Here is a 23,864-nt window from a genome sequence, read left to right as displayed (position 1 = left end):
CACTTGCCTGATTATGGCTGCTTCAATGTCTGGAACTAATGGCCATAATCTGAACAGAAACAGAAACCCTCATTGTGTGGATTCTCAGCAGATGGAGGAAGGAATGTTGCTATGACTTAATTGCTAAAGATTTATTTCTTCTCAGTTTCTTTTTATGGTGCTTAATAACACATGCTCTGATGGTCTCAATGAGAGGAGTGAAGTAGAGTATACGGAGTTAACTTCAAGCAAAGAGAGCAATTACAGAGGTTCATGATAATAGATGTTTATTTTAGTGTAGACGGTATTGTGAGGGTGGAAATTATTATTATTTTTTGTGATTAAATAATGGTCATTAATGGTCAGACTTTCTATTTGATCAGTTCAGAACACATTAAAATTATTATCCAAGCTGGATATGTTAATTATCTGAGAGCATCATGTAGGATATTATACAAACAATTTCCAGTCAAAAACAGTTAAAGACTTGCATCTGTAATAGGGTGACTTGTCCACATCTACTGTGTGTATAAGGTAGAACCCTGAGCAAAGCACAGACATCCCATTAGGAATTGTGATTCTATTCAGCCAAACTGACATCAGTTCCATATGCAATGAGCTACAAAATCAAAATAGATCACTGTCTTGTACATTGTATCAGTAATGCAAAAATTGCTCTACAGTACGATAATTGTGTCCTCTGGTGACATTAATGAAATTTTAAGTGTATTTTGAGAGTATATTCACAATGTTGCTTGAAATATTGATCTATGGGAATCTTGGCAATACATTCACCATGTTGCTTCACAATTATTGGAGATGTTCATATCTCAGTAAGTCTCTCCTCCAGCCCTAAGCCTTCAATATTCCTCTGCGGATTTTAGTCCATGTCCGAAACTGATATTTTTTCCCCAAAAATTCATAAGTCGATTTGCACATTTTCATGAGGCTCCTGCCTTATTCAGGTGGGGCATCCAATTGTCTATGAAAAATGAGATCTTGTTGAAAATAGTGATGGATTGAGAACATGACAATATGTTCTGTGCCCTTACTTCATTATGCCAACCCTCTTCCCAAATGTAGTTGCAGCTGGAACTCATCTTTTGCACATTGTATTCACTTGTAGCAAGTTTGAATAAAGGAAAATTGGACCAGTATTACAGTTGAGAAAAATTAAGAGTCTGTCAAGTGGAAATAACTTCATAAGCAAAATATCTTTTCCATTCCAAGGTGAAAAGTCTGGATGTGCTTTATTACTTCCTAACATAGCCATATTGCACTAATGTCACAGCTGGTTACATCATTATGTTCTTTATTTATAACATGATAAAGAATATTAAATGATTTGACAAAATCTCTTTAACTAATTTGCTCATCATTACTTATTCTTAGGATGCATCTGTGACAATCAAAGATTTTTAAAAGTGTTTGTTCCATTGAAATTTGATTTATGCTCATACCATTCCAATAGTCCCAGATCTGTTATGCATGAGCAAATTAGTCCATTATACAATAACTAATATTGTTCAGATGGACACAGCTGGATGCCATATTGCATAATGTCAAGTATGATAAATCAATGAAAACAACTTAAGTAGAACAAACCGAAGAGGAGCAGCTGGAGTTTGAAAGGTCTATTGGAGGTGAGCAGCTGACAGGGTTAGCAGCAAGTAAAAGGGAGGTGGTCTCTAGCAGACCAGCCATTTTGAGAAGGGCTGCTTGAGGTCGAAGGGCTGCTTGAGGTCAAAGTGCTGCTGATATGTCAAAGTGCAGACTCTGGTGAACACTGGGCTTTAGTGAGGAGGGCAAGCAGCATCAAGCCAAGCCAAGACAAGACAAGGCAAGATTTTTCCTTTTTCTTAAATTGCTAGTTTATTAAAGGGACAGTTATGGGAGTCAATGGAATGATATACTCCTCCTGTGAGATGTGGGAGAAGAGGGAGCAGTCAAGTGTCCCTGACGACTATATCTGCTGGAAGTGTGTCCAACTGCAGCTCCTCTCAGACCACATGGATCGGTTAGAGTGGTAGCTGGACTCGATGAGGAGCATACAGGAGGCAGAGAGCAGCATAGTCAGGAGTTTCAGGGAGGTGGTCACACCAAAAGTTCAGCCAGATAGATGGGTTACCACTAGGAGGGGCAGGGAGGTAAAGCAGGAGTCTCCTGCAGCTGTCCCCCTCTTAAACAAGTATATTGTTTTGCATACTGTGGGGTGGGGTGTGTGGGGGGGGGGGGGGTGATGGCATCTTGGGTGAAAATGACAGCAGCAGCCAGATCAGTGGGACTGTGACTGGCTCTGTTTTACAGCAGGATAGGGCAAAGTCTAGGTGAGCAATAGTGATAGGAGACTCATTAGTCACAGGCACAGACAGGCATGTCTGTGTCTGTAAGCAAGACTCCAGGATGATGTTCTGCTTCCCTGGGGCCAGGATCAATGATGTCTCGAACTGGGCACAGACACACTGGAAGGGAAGAGTGAGCAGTCAATATCATGGTCCATATTGGTACTAATGACATAGGCAGGAACAGAGATGAGGCCCTGCAAAGAGAATTTGGAGAGTTGGGTAGAAAGTTTAAAAAAAATAGATAAGATATCTTTATTAGTCACATGTACATCGAAACACACAGTGAAATACATCTTTTTGTGTAGTGTTCTGGGGGTAGCCTGCAAGTGTCGCCACGCTTCTGGTGCCAACATAGCATGCCCACAACTTCCTAATCTGTATGTCTTTGGAATGTGGGAGGAAACTGGAGCACCCGGAGGAAACCCACGCAGACACGGGGAGAATGGTCAATCCAGAAAAGTGTGAAGTGATACGCTTTGGAAGATCAAACTTGAAGGCAGAGTACAAGGTTAATGGCAGGATTCTTAGCAGTGAGAAGGATCAGAGGGATGTTGGGATCCAAGTCAGGGAACTGAGTACAAGAGCCGCAAGGTAATGTTGCAACTCTATAAAACTCTTGTTAGATCACGTTTAGAGTATTGTGTTCAGTTCTGGTCGCCTCATTATATAGCTTTTGAGAGGGTGCAGAGGAGACTTACCAGGATGCTGCCTGGATGAGAGAACATGTCTTATGAGGAAAGGTTGAGCAAGCTAGGGCTTTTCTCTTTGGAGCGACGCAGGATGAGAGGCGACTTGATAGAGTTGTATAAGATTATGAGAGGCATAGAGAGAGTGGTTAGGGTTTGATGCGGTGAGTTCCTCTCTGAGTCCCTGACTCAGGGTCGTCTTCTTCAAGGGTTGGTGTCCAGAGTCACTGCTGCCAGTTATCTTGCAAGGCACCTTTATACGTTTCTTCATATACCCTACAAGTATTGCTACATTCTTTATTGCCAATTATACAGCTATAAGCTTAGTCCTTATATATACACATATGTGTTTCTTTAACTCCTTCAAATTTCTGTTGCACGGTTACCTCAACCATTAGTTCTGTAATTATTGGATTGTCTGTTTGTGATTTTGCAATTTATCAGGCTGTCCATTTCACAAGAAGATTCCCAATTGACTCATAATGACCCATAATTACCACAGGTTTGGATACTATACTGAAATAACACATCTCCAGGGGATCCCATTACCAATGGGTCTCCGTTACCTGAAACTTCTACCCTTTTGGGCAATTGTTATTTAACTAGTATCACAGAACTATTCACCACAATCCCATTAATGTCTTATGCTTATGGTCATACTGCAACAACCTAGTGATAACATGATTAAATTATCCAGTACTGGCAGTTGTAATGCAACCACAAGTGCAGGTAACCGTGGTACGACTAAACTGGTCTTTAGTACATATTTAGATAATTTAATGATGATTTAAAAATACCTGTTATCAAGCCCACACACATTGCCAATTAAATCAGCACAGTTGCTAATCAAAATTGCAATTAATTCAAATAACTCAAAGATTCACTCCATTGTTCAAACAATTATTTAACTATTTAGTTTCACAACTTCTTCGTTATACAATTCTTTAGTGTAATTTCACAACTTCCAAAACTCACTGCTGGTAGTTAGATATCATTAGTCCTGGATGAACTTGATAGGGGTTTGATCTGGTGAGTTCCTCTCCGAGTCTCTGTCTCAGGGTTGTCTTCTTCAGGGGTTGGCGTCCAGAGTCAATGCTGCAGGTTATCTTGTAAGTCATCTTTTTATACATTTCTTTGCATACCTTCCAATACATCGCTTAGTTCTTTATTGTGAATTATGCAGCTGTAAGTTCAGTCCTTATCCACACATGGATGTGTTTCTTTAACTCCTTCAAATTTCTGTGGGCACTGTTGCACAATTACCTCAACTATTGGTTCCGTAATTATCAGAGTGTCTGTTGGTGCTTTTGCAATTTATCAGACTGTCACAATATCACAGAATGAAGAATGGAGGAAATAGTGGGAGGATAAACAGAGAACGTATCCATAAAAGTGACATACAAGAGGGATGGGGGAGAAGTGAGTGTGTGTGTCTATGTTTGTGTGCCTGAGAAAGTGAGAAAGATATAGATGAAAGAAATCGAACAGAGTGACAAAGTGACAAGGAGACAAAAAGAAAGAAAAGACATACTGTACGTTGACTGCAATACAAGCAAACAGGATGAATTGACTTAGAGGTAAGATCTGTCTGGGAGATTGAACCCAGATAATGATTCAGAGTGGGAAAGGGGAGCAGCATTAAGCATGACGATATTTGAAGAGAGTTTAAATGGGATTGGAGTTGTGTCTGATGTGGGCGATGTGCAGGTTGTAACTTTCACAAGCTGTCATTTCCCAGAACATTCTCATTTCCTTGTCCTGTTCTCCAGATAGTTCACGTGGGGTGGGAAGTTACTTCAGCTACTGTATGTTCTCCCATTGATTTTCCCACCAGGTGTTTGTTACCTAATCTTCCTTCCTTTCACTGTACTTCTTTGTTCTTACTTCCGACCATCTCATTTTCTAGCCAGAAGAGTGTCCTCCCAGACCCTGATGGGATACTTCTTGTCATTTTAATTCTTCTTACTTGTGTTCGTAGGGGGTGTAAATAGAGGGAGGTACATTCAGGAAATTACCGGTACTAGGTTTGATCTATAATAATCCAAAGCCATATGAGTGTGAGGGGAAGTAATGTTAAATTAACCCACCTAGAACCACCGAGTGTGTCCTGCTTATCAATGGTTGCATTATAGAACTACTGTCTCTGCTGTCCTTAGCTTTTCTACTTATTCCTCCCAGTTAGGTTATGCCAGGCTCAATCATATTTATAACCAGTGACCCAACACAATCTTGAGTGGGAGTACCCTGCGCTGGTCAATCCAATACATAATTAGAAATAATGTCAGCCAATCTCATGGACCATTTGGATCCCTTGCCTCCCCATTGGATAATGGATGGTAAGGGGATTTGTCAGATTCCATTACAGTGAGGAATGCGACAAAGTATGCTGCCACTTTCTCCTGGACAGGACCCTGTGCATGGTAATTCCAAAGCTCAATTAAGCTACTTCAGGCTAGGAAAAAGCACACCTGTTTTATTTTAGCATTGCACTGTTGTTTAGTAACCTCCCCACTATCTTCAGGTGCTCCAGCTCAGATTCGGAGAAAACAATGTCATCCTCTTGGTTTTGGACATCTGGTGACTCTTTGCAGCAAGTTGTCTATAACTGACTGAAAGATCTTCAGGGCTGACTTAACCCAGTATGATGATTTGTGTGTAAGGCTATGATGCTTTGTGCGTATTAATAATAAAATAACTTTGAATCCTTGGATCCACATTCAATTCTGTGCTCACAAGAAACAAATCCATCTTATTTCCAGTCCCAGCAGCAGAGGGGAGCAGCCAGCAATGTTTTAAACATTGTTTTTCAGGTAAGAACTTGAGTTTTGAGTCCCAGCCACCTGAACAGCAGAGGGGAAGAACCAGCAGTGTTTTAAAAGTTGTTTTTCAGTTAAGAACTTGTGTTTCGAGTTCAGCAGCCTGAACAGCAGAAGGGAGGAGCCAGCAGTGTTTTAAAATTTGTTTGCAAGTGTAAAAGGAAGCAGGGTCTAGAAGAGCAGCCATTTTGGAGTGGCCATTTTTGGGAGCAGCTGTGTTTGAGCTGTGAGTGCTGTAGTTGAATACAAGTGCTGAGACTTTGGTTCAAGAGGCTTTGTTGAGAGGAGGCTGAGCCAATCAGGTAAGAGCAGGTAAGGTTTTCCTTAAAATTACTCTTCCTATTTGAGTAGTGGGAATGGCAGTTAAGACAGTGGCATGGTTCTCCTGTAGGAAGTGGGAGATCAGGGAGACTCTCGGTGTTCCTGGTGACTTCAACTGTAGGAAGTACACCCAGCTGCAGCTCCTGACTGACCATGTGAAGGAAATGGAATTTATAGAATTTTTTTTTTAGAATTTTATTTACAGCGTGGTAACAGGCCCTTCCGGCCCCAAGAGTCCGCGCCGCCCATCTTAAACCCAAATTAACCTACCCGTACGTCTTTGGAATGTGGGAGGAAACTGGAGCACCTGGAGGAAACCCACACAGACACAGGGAGAATGTACAAACTCCTTACAGTCAGTGACGGGAATCGAACCCCGATTGCTGGTGCTGTAATAGAGTCGCGCTAATCCAGCTGGAGTTGGATGCACTTAGGATCATCTGGGATGCTGAAAGCATCATAGATAAGAGTTTTAGCAAGGTGGTCACACCTAAGGCGCAGGCTGCAGATAGTTGGATGACAACCAGGAAAGGTAGAGGTAAGATAAGATATCTTTATTAGTCACATGTACATCAAAACTCACAGTGAAATACATCTTTTTGCGTAGGGTGTTCTGGCGGCAGCCCGCAAGTGTCGCCACGTTTCTGGCGCCAACATAGCATGTCCACAACTTCCTAACCCATACGTCTTTGGAATGTGGGAGGAAACCGGATCACCCAGAGGAAACCCACGCAGACACGGGGAGAACATACAAAACTCCTTACAGACAGCGGCGGGAATTGAACCCGGGTCACTGGCACTGTAATAGCGTTACACTAACCACTACACTACCGTGCCTGCCTACACAACAAGTATACCCCTAAGGATACTGCTGGCGGGGTGGGTGGGGGGTGACCTATCAGGGCACAGCAACAGCAGCCAGGTCAGTAGCACTGTGGCCAGATCTGAGACTCAGCAGGGAAGGGTGAAGTCAGGAAGAGCAATAGTGATAGGAGACTCGATTGTTAGGGGGACCGACAGGAGATTCTTTAGCTTCAAAAGAGACGCCAGGAAGATGTGTTGCCTCCTGGGTGCCAGGGTCGAGAATGTCTCAGAACGGCTGAAGAACATTCTCAAGGGGGAGGGTGAGCAGCCAGAGGTTGTGGTGCATGTTGGCACCAACGACATGGGGAAGAGGACCTGCACAGTGAGTATAGGGAGTTAGGAAAGAAGCTGAAAAGCAGCACCTCGAAGGTAGTAGTCTCTGGATTACTCCCGGTGCTACGTGCTTGTCAGGGCAGGAATAGAAAGATAAAACAGGTGAATGCGTGGCTGAGGAGCTGGTGCAGGTGGGCAGGGTTTCATGTTCTTGGATCATTGGAAGCTCTTCTGGGGTAGGGGGGACCGGTACATGAGGGACAGGCATCACCTTAACTGGAGGGGAACCAATATCCTAGTGGGGAGGTTTGCTGCTGCTACTCAGGAGGGTTTAAACTAGTTTGGCATTGGGATGGGAACCAGAGCACCAGGTCAATGTATTAAAACAGGACTCGGGTTCTTTGGGTTCCTTTCGAATGACAGAATTGGTAATGAAAGACGCCATAATTTCACGAGTTTGAGTAACTTTATTTAACACAGCTAAAAACAACTAAACACAAAGAAAACTACAGCTCTAACCACAAATCTAATCCAAACCAGATTAAAAGAAACAAGACCAAAAACCCAAACTCTCTCACTTAACACTTCCCTGGTAAAGTCGAGTTCACATTTGCATGCAGTTCTCCGTGACACTTATTGGCATCCAGTAGTTAGCAACGTTGCGTTCTCTGTCACTCAGTTTATCACTGAAGGGGAGCCCCGAGGTTCTTCAGCAAGATATGAAGGGGCAAAACAAATATTCCTGGGAGAAACAGATGGTCCTAACAGAGAAAGATGGTTCTTTTAACCCTTTAGTTACATCCAGCCATTGGTAGCTGTTGCAACAAGGAAATTATTGCTTGTTTTTCATCTTAACCACATACGGGAAGTGTCATACTGACGATTAATACCATCCTTCAAAATGCCGATAGTTATATTTCAGAGTAATGTTAGGACAGGATAGTTTCTTCGGCAGTGATGAGTGAGTATTATTATCAAAAGCTAACCAAGATAAAACTTCAGCTCCATTAAGGGGGACAGGACGCAATGGGATTTCTCCACCACCACCCCCCCCCCCCCCCCCACCTACCCCCTGGGGAATGTATGGGAATGTGCAAGCACACCCAACAGCTTGTTATGTTAACACTTTTAGCAGAGCTATGTGACATCTGCAAATAGGTATTTACATGCAAATCTCTATGGTGTTGTAATATAACATTGCAATGCAATAAAACTATAAAACTAATTATAAGCAAAAACTGCTTACTCAGATTTTTGAGTACAATTCGCGATACTTGTGCTCATAAAAGTCAGTACAAGAGAAGTCTGACAATGCCACATAAACGTGAAAATCACTGCTCTCCTTGCAACGCTCTTTCCAGCTTTTTGATCCTTATATGTTATCCTGTAATGACAGAAAAGGCAGTCTCAACATTACCATTTCATTCTTTTTAGTCAGTTTACCATGATCGATACAAATGGGTTTTTCAGCCCCCATTAACATGGCTCAACAGGTATCGCTGTTGCTGTTTGCTATCACAGCACCCTGTTTGCAGGGCTTGGTTAGACCAATTCACCCATATTTTTTGTCTGGCTGAGGGAGTTTTCTCCTCCTCTACGTCTGATTCAGGTGCGACAAAAGGGTCTGACTGAATCATCCTACTCATAGGGGTGCCCAGGGGTCCGGCTCTGTTGTTCAGATTATACAGTGCTAAGGATAACACAGAATGCCATCCCTGCAATGTATCTGTGGGGGTCAGCACACAAATCTGCTGTTTCAGGAGACCATTCAACCTTTCAATTAACCCGGAAGCTTGGGGGTAATGGGGAATGTGAAATAACCAGCTCACACCATTTTGTACAGCCCATTCTTGAACTTGTTGCTCGGTGTAATGGCTTCCATTATCTGACTGTATTCCTGCAGGTACCTCATATGCCTGTACCAGGCTCTGTATCCCGTTAATAGTGCTCTTCCGGTCTACTTGAGTAGCGGGGTTTACCATTAATACCCCCGAATAGGTGTCCACCACAGTGAGTAGGTATTTAAAATTCTTGTGAGGAGGCAAGGGCCCTACATAATCAACTTGCCATATTTGTGCTGGCCTCTCCCCTTGCTTGAAGCGTCCCGTGGTCTGAGGCGTTACCGCTGTTGGTTTTATTCGTTAACAGGTTTCTCATGTAAATCCTCTTCCGCTATTGTTGCCTTACCGATTTGCACTAGGCGATCCTCTTCATTGTTGTACATTATCATGGGATCATCCCCCTTTTGATGGGCATCCACGTGAAATATGGTGATTTTCCTAGTCCGGCCTGTGTCCCACAACTGCTGCCAATGTCAGGCTCCCCACAGGGACTTACCCACTATCTTCCAGTCCTGACTTTGCCATTTCGTCATCCATCCCGCCAAACCGCTTGCACAGACCCACGAATCTGTGTAGATATGGATGTCACTCACTGTCTCTTTCAGGGGCAAGGTTATAGCTACCAATCCTGCCAGTTGGCTAAATCCTCTTGTCTCTGCTTCTGTAAGGACTTGTCCAGTGATCAGATTTAAGGCAGCTGCCTTCCACCCCTGCCCATCGTTTTTCTACTTGGCTGTCCCGCCTGTGAACCAAGTGCACTGTTTCTCTTCCATCGACAAATCATCGAATGGGACCGCCCCCTCCCCCCACCCCATTTCTACAACGGGGTGTACTGGGTCGCTGGGTCTGGCAGTTTCTGTACTGTTTTTTGGAAAACTACCCGATTGGGTGGAGGTATGTGCAAAAGCTCCCATTTAGCATTCCCCAATGTAAGAACATCGGCCTTCCAAATCCCATAACGTAAATTTTTCTACATTTGTTTTTTCACTCATGCCCTTGAGTACATTCATTCCCAAAATCATTTCTGGCAGCTGGCATACCAATACCTGGGCTTGCATTTTGGGGCCATTATCTACTGACAATGTCACCAGTACCTCTGTCACGGGTGACGGTTTCCCCCCGAATCCCTCTACCCATTTTCGTTTTCCCTTATGAACGTCTGGGTTGCTCGGTACCAAGGAATGCTCAGTGCCCGTGTCCAATAATGCCATTAATTGCTGTTGATTTCCCTTCTCCTGGAAAACAGTAACTGGGGCATATGGCCTCCGGTCCCCCGTCGGGGCTTGTGAAATCCTATACACAAACAGGGGACCCTGGCCGTGCCCCTATGGGACAGGCTGACTGGCCTTCCATCCACTATTTGACCCAGGCATAGCTGTCCCTTGCTTCTCTAGATCCCGAATAATCTGGTTCAGACTCTCCAGGGAAGGATACAGTCATGCATCTGGGTGTGTGGAAGATGTTACCCTTGTATTCCCCTGCCCACACTTTTCCTTCCACATAGCGTGCATTGTTGTGGTAGTAATACCATCGATCTCTTCTCTCAGTACCCTGCCTTCAACAGAGCTGGAAACGTTTCTTTGCGAGTTGGTCCCTGAGACAGTTTGACAATTCGCCGCTGATCTTTCCGAACAGCCTTTGACCCGTCACTGCCCCATTGTTTACGTGGAGATGCTTTTCCAATAGATCGCATCTTGCTCCTCCCTCTATCACTTTTTCCAATGTTCTCATAGCAACCGCTGTCTCTCTTATCGATTTACCTAGCACAGAGGTAGTTAGTGCCAACACCACCCCTCTTAACAAACTAGCAGATGACTGTACTAGTCTCGCTTGGAGTCCCTGGGTAAAAGGGGCATCATCTAGGCCCGTTGACTGATCTTCATATATTGTGCCTTGAATGGCCATTTACCACAGCCACTGTACACCTTGTTCAGGTGTGCTCCATTCTGCTGGGCTTATGTGCCAGTCTATCAGGCTGGGGTAACGCTGTCCAATAGCGTGCACCACCTAACTAAACAGGGAGTTGTTGCCGAACCACCCTGTAGAGCTGCATTGACCCAGCGGTGTGGGCTGATGGATCCCAGCACAGCCACTTCGGCAGTGGACAGTTCAATTTCATCCCCGCCTACATCCCAGATTCGGGCTAGCAGGGCTGTGAGTGACTGTCCCCTCTGCTGACAACATCTATCCCTCAAATCCCTCAACTCCGTTCCACTATAATCCCGGGTAATGACCTGCCGTCGCTGGGCATGCCGTTGGGGTCCCTGCTGTTCTTGGTCATCCTGATCCTCATATTGCTCCCTACGTTCACCACCCCATTCATCCTCATGCTTATTCACTATAGTTTTGAGGTGGTGGACCTGATAGGGACATTTGTTATCATCCACTCCCTCCATGGGTTGATCTACCTGTCTGTCGTCAGGGTCAAACCAGATATCCCCATCCCATGCGTCTGGATCCCAACCTTTTATCATCACAGTTCGCACGTTTATTGGTCTGGGGTGCAATCAATCTTCTCCGCCATTTCTTTTTGTTTAGCCATAGCAAGCCGGCAGGTGAGCATGGCCCCTGACTGTTCAGCTCTCTCAGCCCATTCTGGGTTCTGTGCACCATTTCATGTGCTAAATTCAACTGCCTCCCCTTCTCCTCTAACTCATTTTCCAACCCAGAAACTTCTTTTCCCAAAGCATTTATTTGTTGCTCCCAATCCAGGAGTGCAGCCATAAACATCCAAAATGCAGCATCAGCGGTGCCCTTTTTATACGGAAAGCCCGCTTCCCGTACCATCTGGGTCACCTGATGAGCGAGCTTCGCTGGCCCTTGCAACGACCGAGTTCCCCAAGTCTTTGGCTCATGTTTAAGTGCTACTAAATTAGCCAGAGTACCAAAACCCTCGGCGTTATCCACCCGGCCAGGAATAAAAAATTCTCCTGGCCTATCTCCGTCTTTCTTTCCCCAAAGCATTGTTCAGAAATGAACCCTGCACGCAGCACCAAATGTATTAAAACAGGACTCGGGTTCTTTGGGTTCCTTTTGAATGACAGAATCAGTAATGAAAGACACCACAATTTCACGAAAAGTTTGAGTAACTTTATTTAACACAACTAAAAACACAAAGGAAACTACAGCTCTAACCACAAATTTAATCGAACCCAAATTAAAACAAACAAGACCAAAGACCCAAACTCTCTCACTTAACACTTCCCTGGTAAAATCGAGCTCACATTTGCAGTTCTCAATGATATTTATTGGCATCCAGTTCTTAGCAACGTTGCGTTCTCTGCCACTCAGTCTATCGCCGAAGGGGAGCCCCGGGCTACTTCACCAAGACACGAAGAGGATTGACAGTCGCCAGGTGTTGGCCGTGAACCAACCCGTGGAGAAGCTCCGAAGGATCCACTTGTGGGGTGCATCTTTATAGTCAAGGAGGGCTTTGTGCCCTGTTTGGTCTGAGCATAACAAAGGATTCCACACCTTTGCTAAACCTTCCCATTGTTTTCGAGAGTCCCATCCATCATTAGTGCAGAAAAATCCCACTCTTAATGAACAGATAAAATTTCCGATCTTCCAGAGGGCTGGTGGCTCCATGGGTGTGTAGCCGAGAAAGGTTTGTGACAAACACTAACAAAGCCCTGGGATCTTGTCTGATGGGGCAAATTAACACTCCCCATCATCTCGCTTGGCTGAAGCAGACCCTGATTGTTTTGCAAAGCTGCCCGTTTAACTGCACCCGATTAATCCCGCCATCTCCAATGGGACCCCACCACCAAGCATTTCTTCCTCTCCCCACCCCATTTTGCCTTTCGCAGGGACCACTCTCTTTGCGACTCCCTAGTTCACTCCAGCACCCCCTCCCCCACCCACCCCCTCCCACCCTGGGAAATTTCCACTGCCCCCGCCATAGGTGCAGCACCTGCCCCTACACCACCTCCAGTACCTCCATCCAGGGACCCAAACAGTCCTTTCAGGTGAGATAGAGATTCACCTGCACCTCCCTTAATAACCTCCCTCACTAGCACCTTCTTTCTAGTAATCTTAACTGAACTCAGTTCCATTCCTTGAGACCCCTGACTATCCGGTACATTGCTGATGTTCTCCACAGTGAAGACTGATGCAAAATACTCATTTAGTTCCTCTACCATCTTTTTATCTTCCATTGTAATCTCTCCCGCACCATTATCGATTGGTCCTATATCAACCCATGTCTCTCTTTTACTCCTTATATATTTAAAAAAACTCTTAGTATCCTTTCGAATGTTATCTGCCAACTTCCTTTCATAATTCATCTTTTCTTTCCTAATGACCTTCTTAGTTTCTTTCTGCAGGTTTTTAAAAGTTTCCCAGTCTTCTGTTTTCCCACTAATTTTTGCTTCCTTGTATGCCCTCCCTTTTGCTTTTATTTTAGCCTTCACCTCTCTCGTTATCCACATTTGTGCCTTTTTTCCATTCAAGACCTTTTTTCTTGGAATATATCTATCCTGCAATTTCCTTATTACTTGTAGAAATTCCATCCATTCTGCTCCGCTGTCCCTCCAGCCAGCTTACTCTTCCAATCAATTTGGGCCAGCTCCTCTCTCATACCATTGTAATTTCTTTTGTTCCACTGAAAAATTGATACACCAGTTATCAGCTTCTCCTTCTCAAATTTGAAACTGAACTCAATCATATTGTGATCACTAGTTCCTAATGGTTTATTTACCTTTAGTTCCCTAATCACCTCTGGTTCATTACACAGCACCCAATCCAAAACAGCCGATCCCCTGGTGGGCTTATCAACAAGTTGCTCCAAAAAGCCATCCCATAGACATTCCACAAACTCACTCTCCTGAGATCTACTGCCTTGCTGGATTTCCCAGTCCACCTTCATGTTAAAATCCCCCATAATTATCTTCATGTTATCACTCTGACATGCTTTTTCTATTTCTAACTGCAACTTATAGTCCACTTCCTGACTGCTATTGGGGGGCCTATATATAACTGCTACTATTGTCCTTTTACCCTTGCTATTTCTTAGCTCGACCCATAAGGATTCCACCTCTTCTGACCCAATGTCCTTCCTTTCTATTGATCTGATATCATTACTAACCATCATGGCCACACCTCCCCCTCTGCCTACCCGCCTATCCTTCCTATACACTGTGTACCCCTGGACATTTAGTTCCCAATCACATCCGTCATAAAGCCATGACTCGGTGATTGCCACAATGTCGTATTTGTTAATCTGTAGTTGTGCCACTAGGTCACCTACTTTAGTCCTAATGCTACATGCATTTAACTATAGTACGTTTAGTCCGGTATCTGCTATTGATTTTGTTGTATTTCTATTGTTCAGCAAATTATCCTGGCTTTTCACCTGCCTGTCCTTCTTACCATCCTCACTACACCCTATCATGGACATGTTTCTATATACCTCATCCTCTATTCTAACATCTTGTACCCTAACATCCTGGTTTGTTGTACTTCTATTGTTCAGCAAATCATCCTGACTTTTCACCTGCCTGTCCTTCTTGCCATCCTCACTGCACACTGTCTTGGACTTGTTTCTATAAACCTCCTCCCTTACCTTAACATCTTGTATCCTAACATCCTGGTTTCCATCCCCCTGCCAGATTAGTTTAAACCCTCCCCAAGAGCTAAATTAAACATTCCCGCCAGGATATTGGACCCTTTGGAGTTTAGGTGTAACCCATCCTTAGTGAATAGGTCATGCCTCCCCCAAAAAAGATCCCAATGATCCAGAAATCTGAAGCCCTGCCCCCTGCCCCCTATTCTGTATCATCTTTATGGTGGTGCATGGCAAGGTCTAAAGTCATGCAAAACACAGCTGTATTTATAATGATTTACACCAAGACCCACTCACCCATCACCCCTACATTCTTCTCGGTCTGGGAATGCCTCTGTTTTTAAATTCTTACCCTTGTTATCAAAAACCTCCACGATCTTGTCAGATCCAGTCACCTATAATTTTCTCCAACCTGTAACCCCAATCTCAGAGGTTCTCCAATTCTGGCACTTGTGCATCCCCAATTTTCATCACCCTTTTGTTCATGGCTGTGCCTGGGTAGCTCTGGGTTTTCTGTTGAAATTTCCCTAGCCCCTTCTCCCACTTCAAGATTCTCCTTAACACATGTACACATTTGGTCACCTGGCCTAACATTTCTTCATACACGTGGTGTCCAATTTTTCTTTGATGTTTCTCCTGTGATGTACCTTTGGTTCTTTTATTTTGTTAATGTTTTCATATAAATGCAAACTTTTAAAAATATACTGCACATAAAATTTTGGAGTGTTCCATCTGAGACACGTTTACAGTTTACAGAAGATCAGAATTAAAACAGTCTTAACTATTACTTTAACTCACTCACCTTCACATTGAAAGAGTTTTACTTTTGTTCATTTTAAGCTTTCTGTGATATTTGAACAAACCCCAATATTGAACTAATAACCTATTTCAGCTGTTGATTCATCACTGCAATATTAACATGACAGAAACAACTGTATATAATGTTAAAATTAATTTTTAAAAAATACAGCAATGCTTTTCCCTTTTCCTATTCAATGTACTCCTATTAGTCTTTCTATAATTTAATCTTCACTGCAATTCTAATTTACACATCTCATTTTAAATAGCTGCTGTTCCTAATTTGTGTCGAGCTACTGTTCTACATCTTTATATTTTGGTCTAATCCCTTTTGCTGTTGATTATTGATTTCCTCTGCACTCTAGTTAACTATAAACTCCTGGCTTCTATCTTATCTCCCCAAGCCCAAATTGTTCACGCAAGTTGTCTCCTGTGTCAGCAGAAATGCATGCTGAGTGCAAAAAGTATTCACGTGTGTTCACCTCCCTCACCCATAATTTCATTGTTAGTCATTTTTTTCTTATTGTCTGCAAAGCCCACCTAACTGTGGATTCAAAAAGACGCAAATGGAAATTGTCGACCTACTGGATTGTTTAGGAATGTGTTTGTGAATGGGGTAACAGAAATCCCCATCTTTCACTGCACTCAGTGGTCCTTGGAGTGCAGAGTGTAGGCTTTGGTAAGTGTCTGGGCTTCAGTGCATAGAATCTGTGCAGAATCTCCAAACACTGGCCATTGGTTCAGTGATGTGACATTTTTGCCAGTCAGGTAGGTGGGTGCTGAGTCTTTTGAAACTTTTAAAGTTTACATACAGTGCAGGAAGTACGACCCACAGAGCTTGAAAGCACACAGGCTTGGCAATGGTCTGGAATTAGATTGGTAATTAAAATGAGGTGAGTATTTCTATCATTTTTCCATGATCATTCATGAGAATAAATATAGGTAAAGACTTTATGTTAAGGTGAGTAGTACTTGGAATGGAATAAATCTCTATCGTTATCAGTATTTTTTAATTATTAAGGTTAACTAAGGAAATTAATTTAGGGGTAGTTCATGGCAGGGCAGCTCAGACCTGTGGCATTTTCTGCCTGTGCTTTGTGAGCAGTTAGGTCCCTGCGACCAGGTGTGCAGGAGTATATCCAGCTGTAAATACTGGTAAGTTGCATTTTGGCAATGGAGCTGCAGATGGATTCATTGTGGAGCATCGTGATGCTGAGATGTACATGGATAGCACGTTTAGTGGGGTGGTCATACCCCAGGTAAAGATTGTACAGGCAAGAAGGGAAGGGCTGACTACCAGTCAGTGTAGAGGAAGTGATGTGTGAAATGGTTCTTTTCGGCCTTAAGGTTGAAGGACTCTAGACACGAGCTTTGGATATCAAAACTAGTTTAATCATTAAAGGCAAACACGGGGACAGAATGGATGGGAACAGATGCACACTCACACACACGCAGGAGACCGCGAACATGAGGGGGAATGGCAACTAGGATAAGTTACACTCACACATACACACTGATACACACAAGCACACAATAACAATGTACAACTTCAGGATACAATACTTCAATGCTTGACCCACACTAGCATTGGCCCTTAATGCTCCCAAACCACATGGTGATGCACTCCTACCAGTGACCTCTGCAGCGTTGTCTCACTACTCCTGGGGTCGTCAAAGAGGAAGGGCTAGGGAATTGCAACCCTTTTTATGGTGCTAGGAGGCTGGGTAAAGCCTCACTGAGTGATTTAAATGGGCCAATGGTTTGGGGGTCAAGGACAAAGGTGCCTGCCACAGCCTATGGTCAGGCAAGTTCAGAGACAAAAGGTACTCTCACACCTGAGGGGTGGGTGGAGCCGCACCTTGATTGACAGCGGTATCACTTCCGATCCCAGGGGCAATGCTGTCCTCTGACCAGCGGGGGTCAGTGTCATTACTGTCACATGACAGCCATGTGCTGTCTCACTACAGGAAGGCAGATAGTGTAGGAATTCCCCTGTGGCCATCTACCTCTCCAGTATATATACTGCTTTGGGTATTATTGTTGAAAATTTCTCAGGGGAAGTTTGTGGCATCACAGGTATCACTGCTGTACTAGAGGGAAAGAAAAATATGATAGGGTGCAAAAAATGAACTGCCATAAGATCTCAGCAGGTCAGGCAGCATCTGTGGAGGAAAATGGACAGTCAACATTTTGGGTTGAGGCCCTTCATCTGAACTGAAAGAGTAGAGGACAAATAGCCTGTATAAAGAGGTGAGGGGGAGGGATGGGACAAGAGCTGGCAAGCGATAGGTGGATCCAGCTGAGCAGGGGTTGATTGGCAGGTGGGGAGGGAAGGGTGGAAATCATGACAGAAGATGGGAGATGGAGGCATAAATGAGCTGCAGATGATGGAATGTGACAGGAAAGGAAGGTGGAGCATGGAGCCAAATAAGGGAACCAAAGATGGGAACACTGGGGTTAGTGTGTGGGTGACGGAGTACGTGCAGGGGAGGGTGGGGGGTGATGGTGGGTGGTAGGGATCTGGTTTGGAAAGAAGAAAGTATGAGAGGACCTGGGTAGGTCCGAAGGAGACAGAAAAGGATAGAGGGGGATGGGGTATTCAGCTGTCAGGGGGAGGGAAAGGCATTTCTGCAGCCACAAATGTAACTCCGAGATGAGCGTGTTACTTCCCTGGTGCTGTTGTTAAGGATGTTTCAGAGCAGCTGCAAAGCATCCTGAAAATGGAGGGCAAACAGCCAATAGCCATTGTACTTTTGTGTACCAGCAACATAGGTAAAAATGGGATGAGGTGAATTTAAGGAGTTAGGAAATAAGTTTAAAAAGTAGAACAAAATTTCAGACTTACTTCCAGGGCCACGAACTAGTGAGTCTAGAAATAGGAGAATAGACCAGATGAATGTGTGGATGGAGAGATGGTGCAGGAGAGAGGGATTTAAGTTCTTTGGATGTTGGAAGCAGTTCTGGAGAAGTGGGATGGGTTGCAATCCACTCCCATGGGCTGTTGGGTGAGGTTAAAATTAAAATGGCAGGGAGAGACAGGAAACAAAGGACAGGAAGGAGAAAAACAAACACGGAAGACTGAGAAATCAAGGGTGGGAAACGAACAGGACCACAGTGCAAAATAATGGGACAAAAAGCTGGTATTAGTATTGTGGACCTTGAAACTATTAAGTTGCCATTAAAAACCCATTTGCTTCATTCATGTCCTTCAGGGAAAGAATTCTGCCAACTTTGCCCAGTATGCTATCTCCAGACCAAACTCTTAACCACCCTTTGCAATGGCCTAGAGTCTGGGTCAATTAGGGAATTAGGGAAATGTGGTCTTGACTGTGATCCCCATATCCTCTGTGAGACAGTAATAACAAAACAAAATCCACCATCTATTCACACAATTCATTTCAGATTATAACAAATTGAAATGCTAAAAAATAACTCCCTTCTGATTTTTTTAAAATTTAAAAGCAAAAAAAAAATGAAAGAGAAGTTGGTTGCAAATAATTTTACCATCAAATTGTAAAGAAAATTGTAATGAATTAGGAGGAAAAATACAAAGTAGGAGGGTTCATGGGCCATAAAGTCACAGCACTGGAGATAGATACCAAGTCCTATCAATCTATCTGCCAGCGCATTGTTGATGTATTGCAGAACAAATCTTACCTCCCTTTACCCTCCCCATAGACCTGTACCTTCTTTGGAAAGAAACGCATCAGCTTTTGTCCACTGATATTCAACAGGTATGCTTTAATGTGATTTATTTTTATCTAATTCTTAATAACTACTTTTAATTTTAAAATGTGCTGTAATGAGGGCTTCCAGCAGTAAGTACAATTGCATGGAGCAATTGGGAAAACAAGAGTAGTATAAGTTCTTATAATGACTGCCATTATGGTGATTAAACTGGATATTGTGATCGATCACAGCTTGAGAAAGTGATTTTTTTTACATAAGCAGTACAGGAGAAAATGATTGGAATTGCTTTGTTTGTGTTCATCTCAGGTTAAGTTGATCTTTGGGTATCTGAACTTATTCAATAGAAAATGGGTATTAACAGAGAAAATATAAGATGATTCCTCCAGGATCTTGGGTCATCAAATTCTGTGAAAGATGCTTAAAAAAGAGAGATTTTCATTTCTGACATCCTTGGAACATTCTAAGCTATTTTTCAACTAATGTGTGGTCACTATTGTAATATCAGAAATACCACAGTCAATGTTTACATAGTGAGCTATATTGGAAAGCTAATGGGCTCCATCTTGCTGATTGATGCCAGGAGTTCTACAGCAAATTAACATCCTTTACCCCCCTTAAATGAAAAGAAGTTCAGGACTTTAGAACATACACATTCAAACACTGAAGTCCTAAATCTGTTAACCTGGTCAGTACACTCTGTTACTGGACTCTGCTTGGAGTCCAGATGTGGAACATGCGGGTACTAAGATCTCCCAGCACGTACAGAAAATGTTTAAGGTTTTTTTCTTTTAAATACGCTCTTCACAACTTAGGAAATCTGTAAAACAAAAAATTAAAATCTGAGTAAAAGAAATTCCAAATGCACAAGTTTCTGAAAGTTGCTGAACACATTTTTAAAATCTAATAGGTTTCTTTTATATCAGATTTAGTGTGTGTGATTTGTATCAATGAGCTCCAAATCTCACCTTTACATACGTATTTCTCTTCAAAGTTAAAACAAGATGGGATAAGGATTGAATTAAAATCATGAAGTTCTTTACTCTGCATCGTATTTCTGGTATTTCTTGTTTTTCAGATTTTCAGCACCTGCGATACGTTGTGAACCATTAGGTTTGGTCAGATATTCATTAAATTATGAAAACAAGAATCTTCCAAAAATAATATAAAACAATAAACAATTTATGCCAACTCATTTCATTGGGTTGTCTTACTTAAGATTAAATACCTTGCATTAGGATTTACTGGCTTTCCCTCTTTGAGAGTTGTTGTATTACAATTGAGAAAGCTAGACTCCTCTTTAGCAGCCTGTGTTGCCATTGTTATCTCCTTTTTTTAGAGGTGGACAGTGTTGTCCCAGCACAATGGGTTGAGAAGTGTTTTCTGATCTTCTGATAAGCCGATGACTCATTTACTGCATTGCATTTGTAGAAAAAATAACTTCTAGCTAGCATATTCATCTCAGTTTATTTGCATGCCTTTGTATTTCAATTTGCAGCTTGATTGAAATAAAGTTGGGGAACTTGTGGAGAACTGGCATGAACCATTAGATTTCCTCATCATTTGGTACTGAAATGCAAACCTCCTTAACACAATTCCATGCCCAACCACACTGTTCTTCCAACCACACTCCAAGCTCCTCTCAGACAAAAGTTACAGTACTTCAGTAAAGATAAAAATCGATTTTAATTTTATTTCAAAAATATATTTTATTCAGAATACAACTGGTATATATCTTTCTCTACATTTATATAAATTCAATGCCTTCTCTTACAATGAGTCAATGTCACTGTTTCCTCAAACAATGCACCCATGAAGTGTTTGAGACCCCCTCAATGTCCCATGGCAACAAGACCATGGACTGTAGGATTGTAGGATAAGGATCAAGAACCCAGAAGAGGAATCCCCTCTTAAACCAGAGAACAGAGGTCCATTACGCTATAATTATCATTGCCTAAATGTTACTGGTTGATGTAGTGAATTCAGTCAATTGAGCTGAGAGCCTTGATTTAGCTCAGTCCATCATGGACATTCAATATATCATTTATCAAATTTGGAAGCATATAAGTAAAAAATACAATCATTTTTAATTTGCTCTTAGCTCTACGGTTGACATGGAGACATCTAAAGAGATGCAAGAGCTTCAAGCAAGGGGAAAGCTGGAGCAAGACCTCCCATCTCAGTGTACCTGGAATCTGGAAATGCCACCATTTAAATCTCCACACTCCAAAGATGTGGTGTGAGTATCATATACAATGAGAGGTCATAGTTTCAGAAAAACAAGACGCTTAAAGCTGTATAAATTAAAGCATTGCTTTATAGTCTCTGGGAATGTTTTCTTACTATGGATTTCTCAGTGATGTTTTGGGAGATTGCATTCAGGTATTGTAAATCTAGAAGTCAGTGGTGTTGATAAAGATTGACATGATGATTCAATTTGAACTATTAAAGTCCAAATGCATTTGACATATCCCTGAATGAGTTATCAGGATCTTTAAACATGAAGGACACTGGATTAACTATTCAGTTCATTTATTCTGTTATTCACCTAACTCTCTGGAAGATAATATATTATCTACAACTGCTTCAACTAATGGAATCCTTTCCAACACTCACTGAGTAAATACAGAATGGATTGCAAGACTGTAATCTAATCAAGGGGTTCAGCAGACCTGAAGCATAAACGCTGCAAGCATAGAAGCTGCTCTTATTTGTAGAATTCCCTAAAATTCATGTTTTATTTTGTATTTATCCCTTTCTTGGATGCAAACATTTCTGCCAAAGTAAATATTTATGCCCAATTCCTAGCTATCTTTGGGAAAGTGGCAGTGAGCCACTTCCTTAAGCTGCTGCAGTCCGTGTGGTAAAGTGTTAAGAGTTCCAGGAGTGATGACAAAGGAATAGTGATTTATTTTTTATTCACTCACAGGACCTGGGCATTTAATGCCTGTTACTAACAACCCTTTAGATAGTAATGGTAAACTGCCTTCATAAACTGTTGCAACATTTCTGATAAAGGTACTGTTAGGTAGGGAGATTCCATGACTTTGACCAGTGTCATGAACCAGCAACAAAAGAAACACACTGAGCATGATTCAGTGTTAAAAACTATTTTATTAATCACTACTATTGATAATACGTAAAATAAAAGTAAAAATGTTAGTATGTTAGAATTCAAGAATGTTAAACCTCGAACGTTAACCCCAAAACTAAACTCTTCGTGTGTGTGTGTGACAAAGTCCAAAACTCCCAGTTCCTGAATGGTTCTTAAAGTTCAGTTCCGCAAGCCATGAGGTGAAACATGAGCAAGGGCTTCTTCAACAACCACCGTTGTCTGAAGATAAGATGTAGATGTAGAAAAACATAGAGAGAGTACATACGAAATCCAAATGTTCCACGATGGAACCCAAACGACACTTCAGTGTTTACTCGGTAGTGACTTCCTCACCCCGAAAAGCATCCGAACCGTGGTCGTCCACATACAAATACCTGTTTCCTTCTACAGGTCAGCAACAAAGTGAACTCCACCGGATTACTTCCAACTTCCATACATGGATTTCAGTGGCAAACACAGTTATTGTTTCTCATCCATCGATAGAGAAAAACAAGCAGGCTGGTGTCTCTCTCCCTTCTCTCTCTCTCTTCTTCTTCTTCTTCAACAACGTCATTACGTCCTTTATCTTCTATTGACGTAAGCACGCCCCACACACACATACACACACACTCTCTATCTTAAAGGGACTTTCACTGAGTCCGTAACACCAGATACCTAAACAATTGGGGGTATAATTCCAAGTCAGGATGGTTGTTATGTAACTGGACAGAATTTTGCAGGTGGTAGGATTGTCTACCCCTGTTGATCTTGTCCTTCTAGATGGCAGAAGTCTAAAAGTTTGGGAAGGGCTGTCAACTAACTACATTGTGCCAATTAGTTTGTTGCTAAGTTTCATGCTGGGGGAACGTCCTGGAGGTTAGACGTCCACACAATTAAGCTTCTGCTCAGCTGATCGACTCACCAATAAGTTGTGGAGTGGAACATGAGTATCCTAATCTGAGAGGCCTGATGAATTGTGGGCAATTCAGAGTCTGCACTCTGTCAACAGGCTATCAAACTGAAGATGAGGCCAATGTAACTTCTAATTTACTTTCTCGTGAAGCTAAGATCACCAAGGATGCTCAGGCTTGGAAACCAGTCCTGAAACCCCTTAGTCCAGAGGTCTGGGAATAACAGCTTATATTTACATGGTACCAAAGGCCTTTGCCAGAGAATTATGGTTATGAGGAGAAACTATCCAGGTTGGGATCATTTTCTTTGGAACAAAAAAGAATGAGGGAGATTTAACTGATGTGTTTAACATTTTTGAGTGGCCTAGATAGGATAAAGAATCAGAACATATTTCTCATTGAGGTCAGTACTTGGGGAAGTTAAGTCAATGGTAGGAAGATTAGAGCAGAGTTAAAAATATGTTTTACTTGACAAGTGTTGTGGGTCCATGTGAAAGGATGGTAGAGCTGGCAAAACACATCACATCTCAAAAGTATCTGAAGACATATTACCTGTAGGGTTTTGGAAAGAACAGAGGGGTAAGATTAACCTGAAATCTGTTCTTTGGCTGGCATGGACACGATGGGTTGAATGGCCCTCTTTTATACCATAAATTTCAATGATTCTGGGATTCAAAAGCACAGTA

At 42.5% G+C, this 23,864-nt stretch overlaps 1 protein-coding gene across 4 annotated transcripts in view; it reads left to right on the top strand.

Annotated features, from left to right (window-relative positions):
- The first annotated feature begins 3,929 nt into the window (after positions 1-3,929).
- Positions 3,930-23,864, top strand: part of LOC127583658 (cystathionine beta-synthase-like) — a 59,543-nt gene continuing 39,608 nt past the window's right edge. Inside the window, exons 1-2 of one of the 4 annotated variants that reach the window (XM_052039865.1) lie at positions 3,930-4,119; positions 21,275-21,412. In XM_052039865.1, the coding sequence (XP_051895825.1) occupies positions 4,103-4,119; positions 21,275-21,412 (155 nt within the window). In that variant the 5' untranslated portion in view covers positions 3,930-4,102. Of the gene's footprint in view, positions 4,120-4,376; positions 4,588-6,107; positions 6,129-21,274; positions 21,413-23,864 lie in introns of those variants that run through there. The other 3 variants (XM_052039862.1, XM_052039863.1, XM_052039864.1) reach the window with 3 other exon arrangements.

Source organism: Pristis pectinata, chromosome 27 (assembly GCF_009764475.1).
Source record: "Pristis pectinata isolate sPriPec2 chromosome 27, sPriPec2.1.pri, whole genome shotgun sequence".
Taxonomy (NCBI): Eukaryota; Metazoa; Chordata; class Chondrichthyes; order Rhinopristiformes; family Pristidae; genus Pristis; species Pristis pectinata.
Note: the sequence above shows the minus strand (reverse complement) of the source record. Positions and strands in the feature narration are given on the sequence as shown.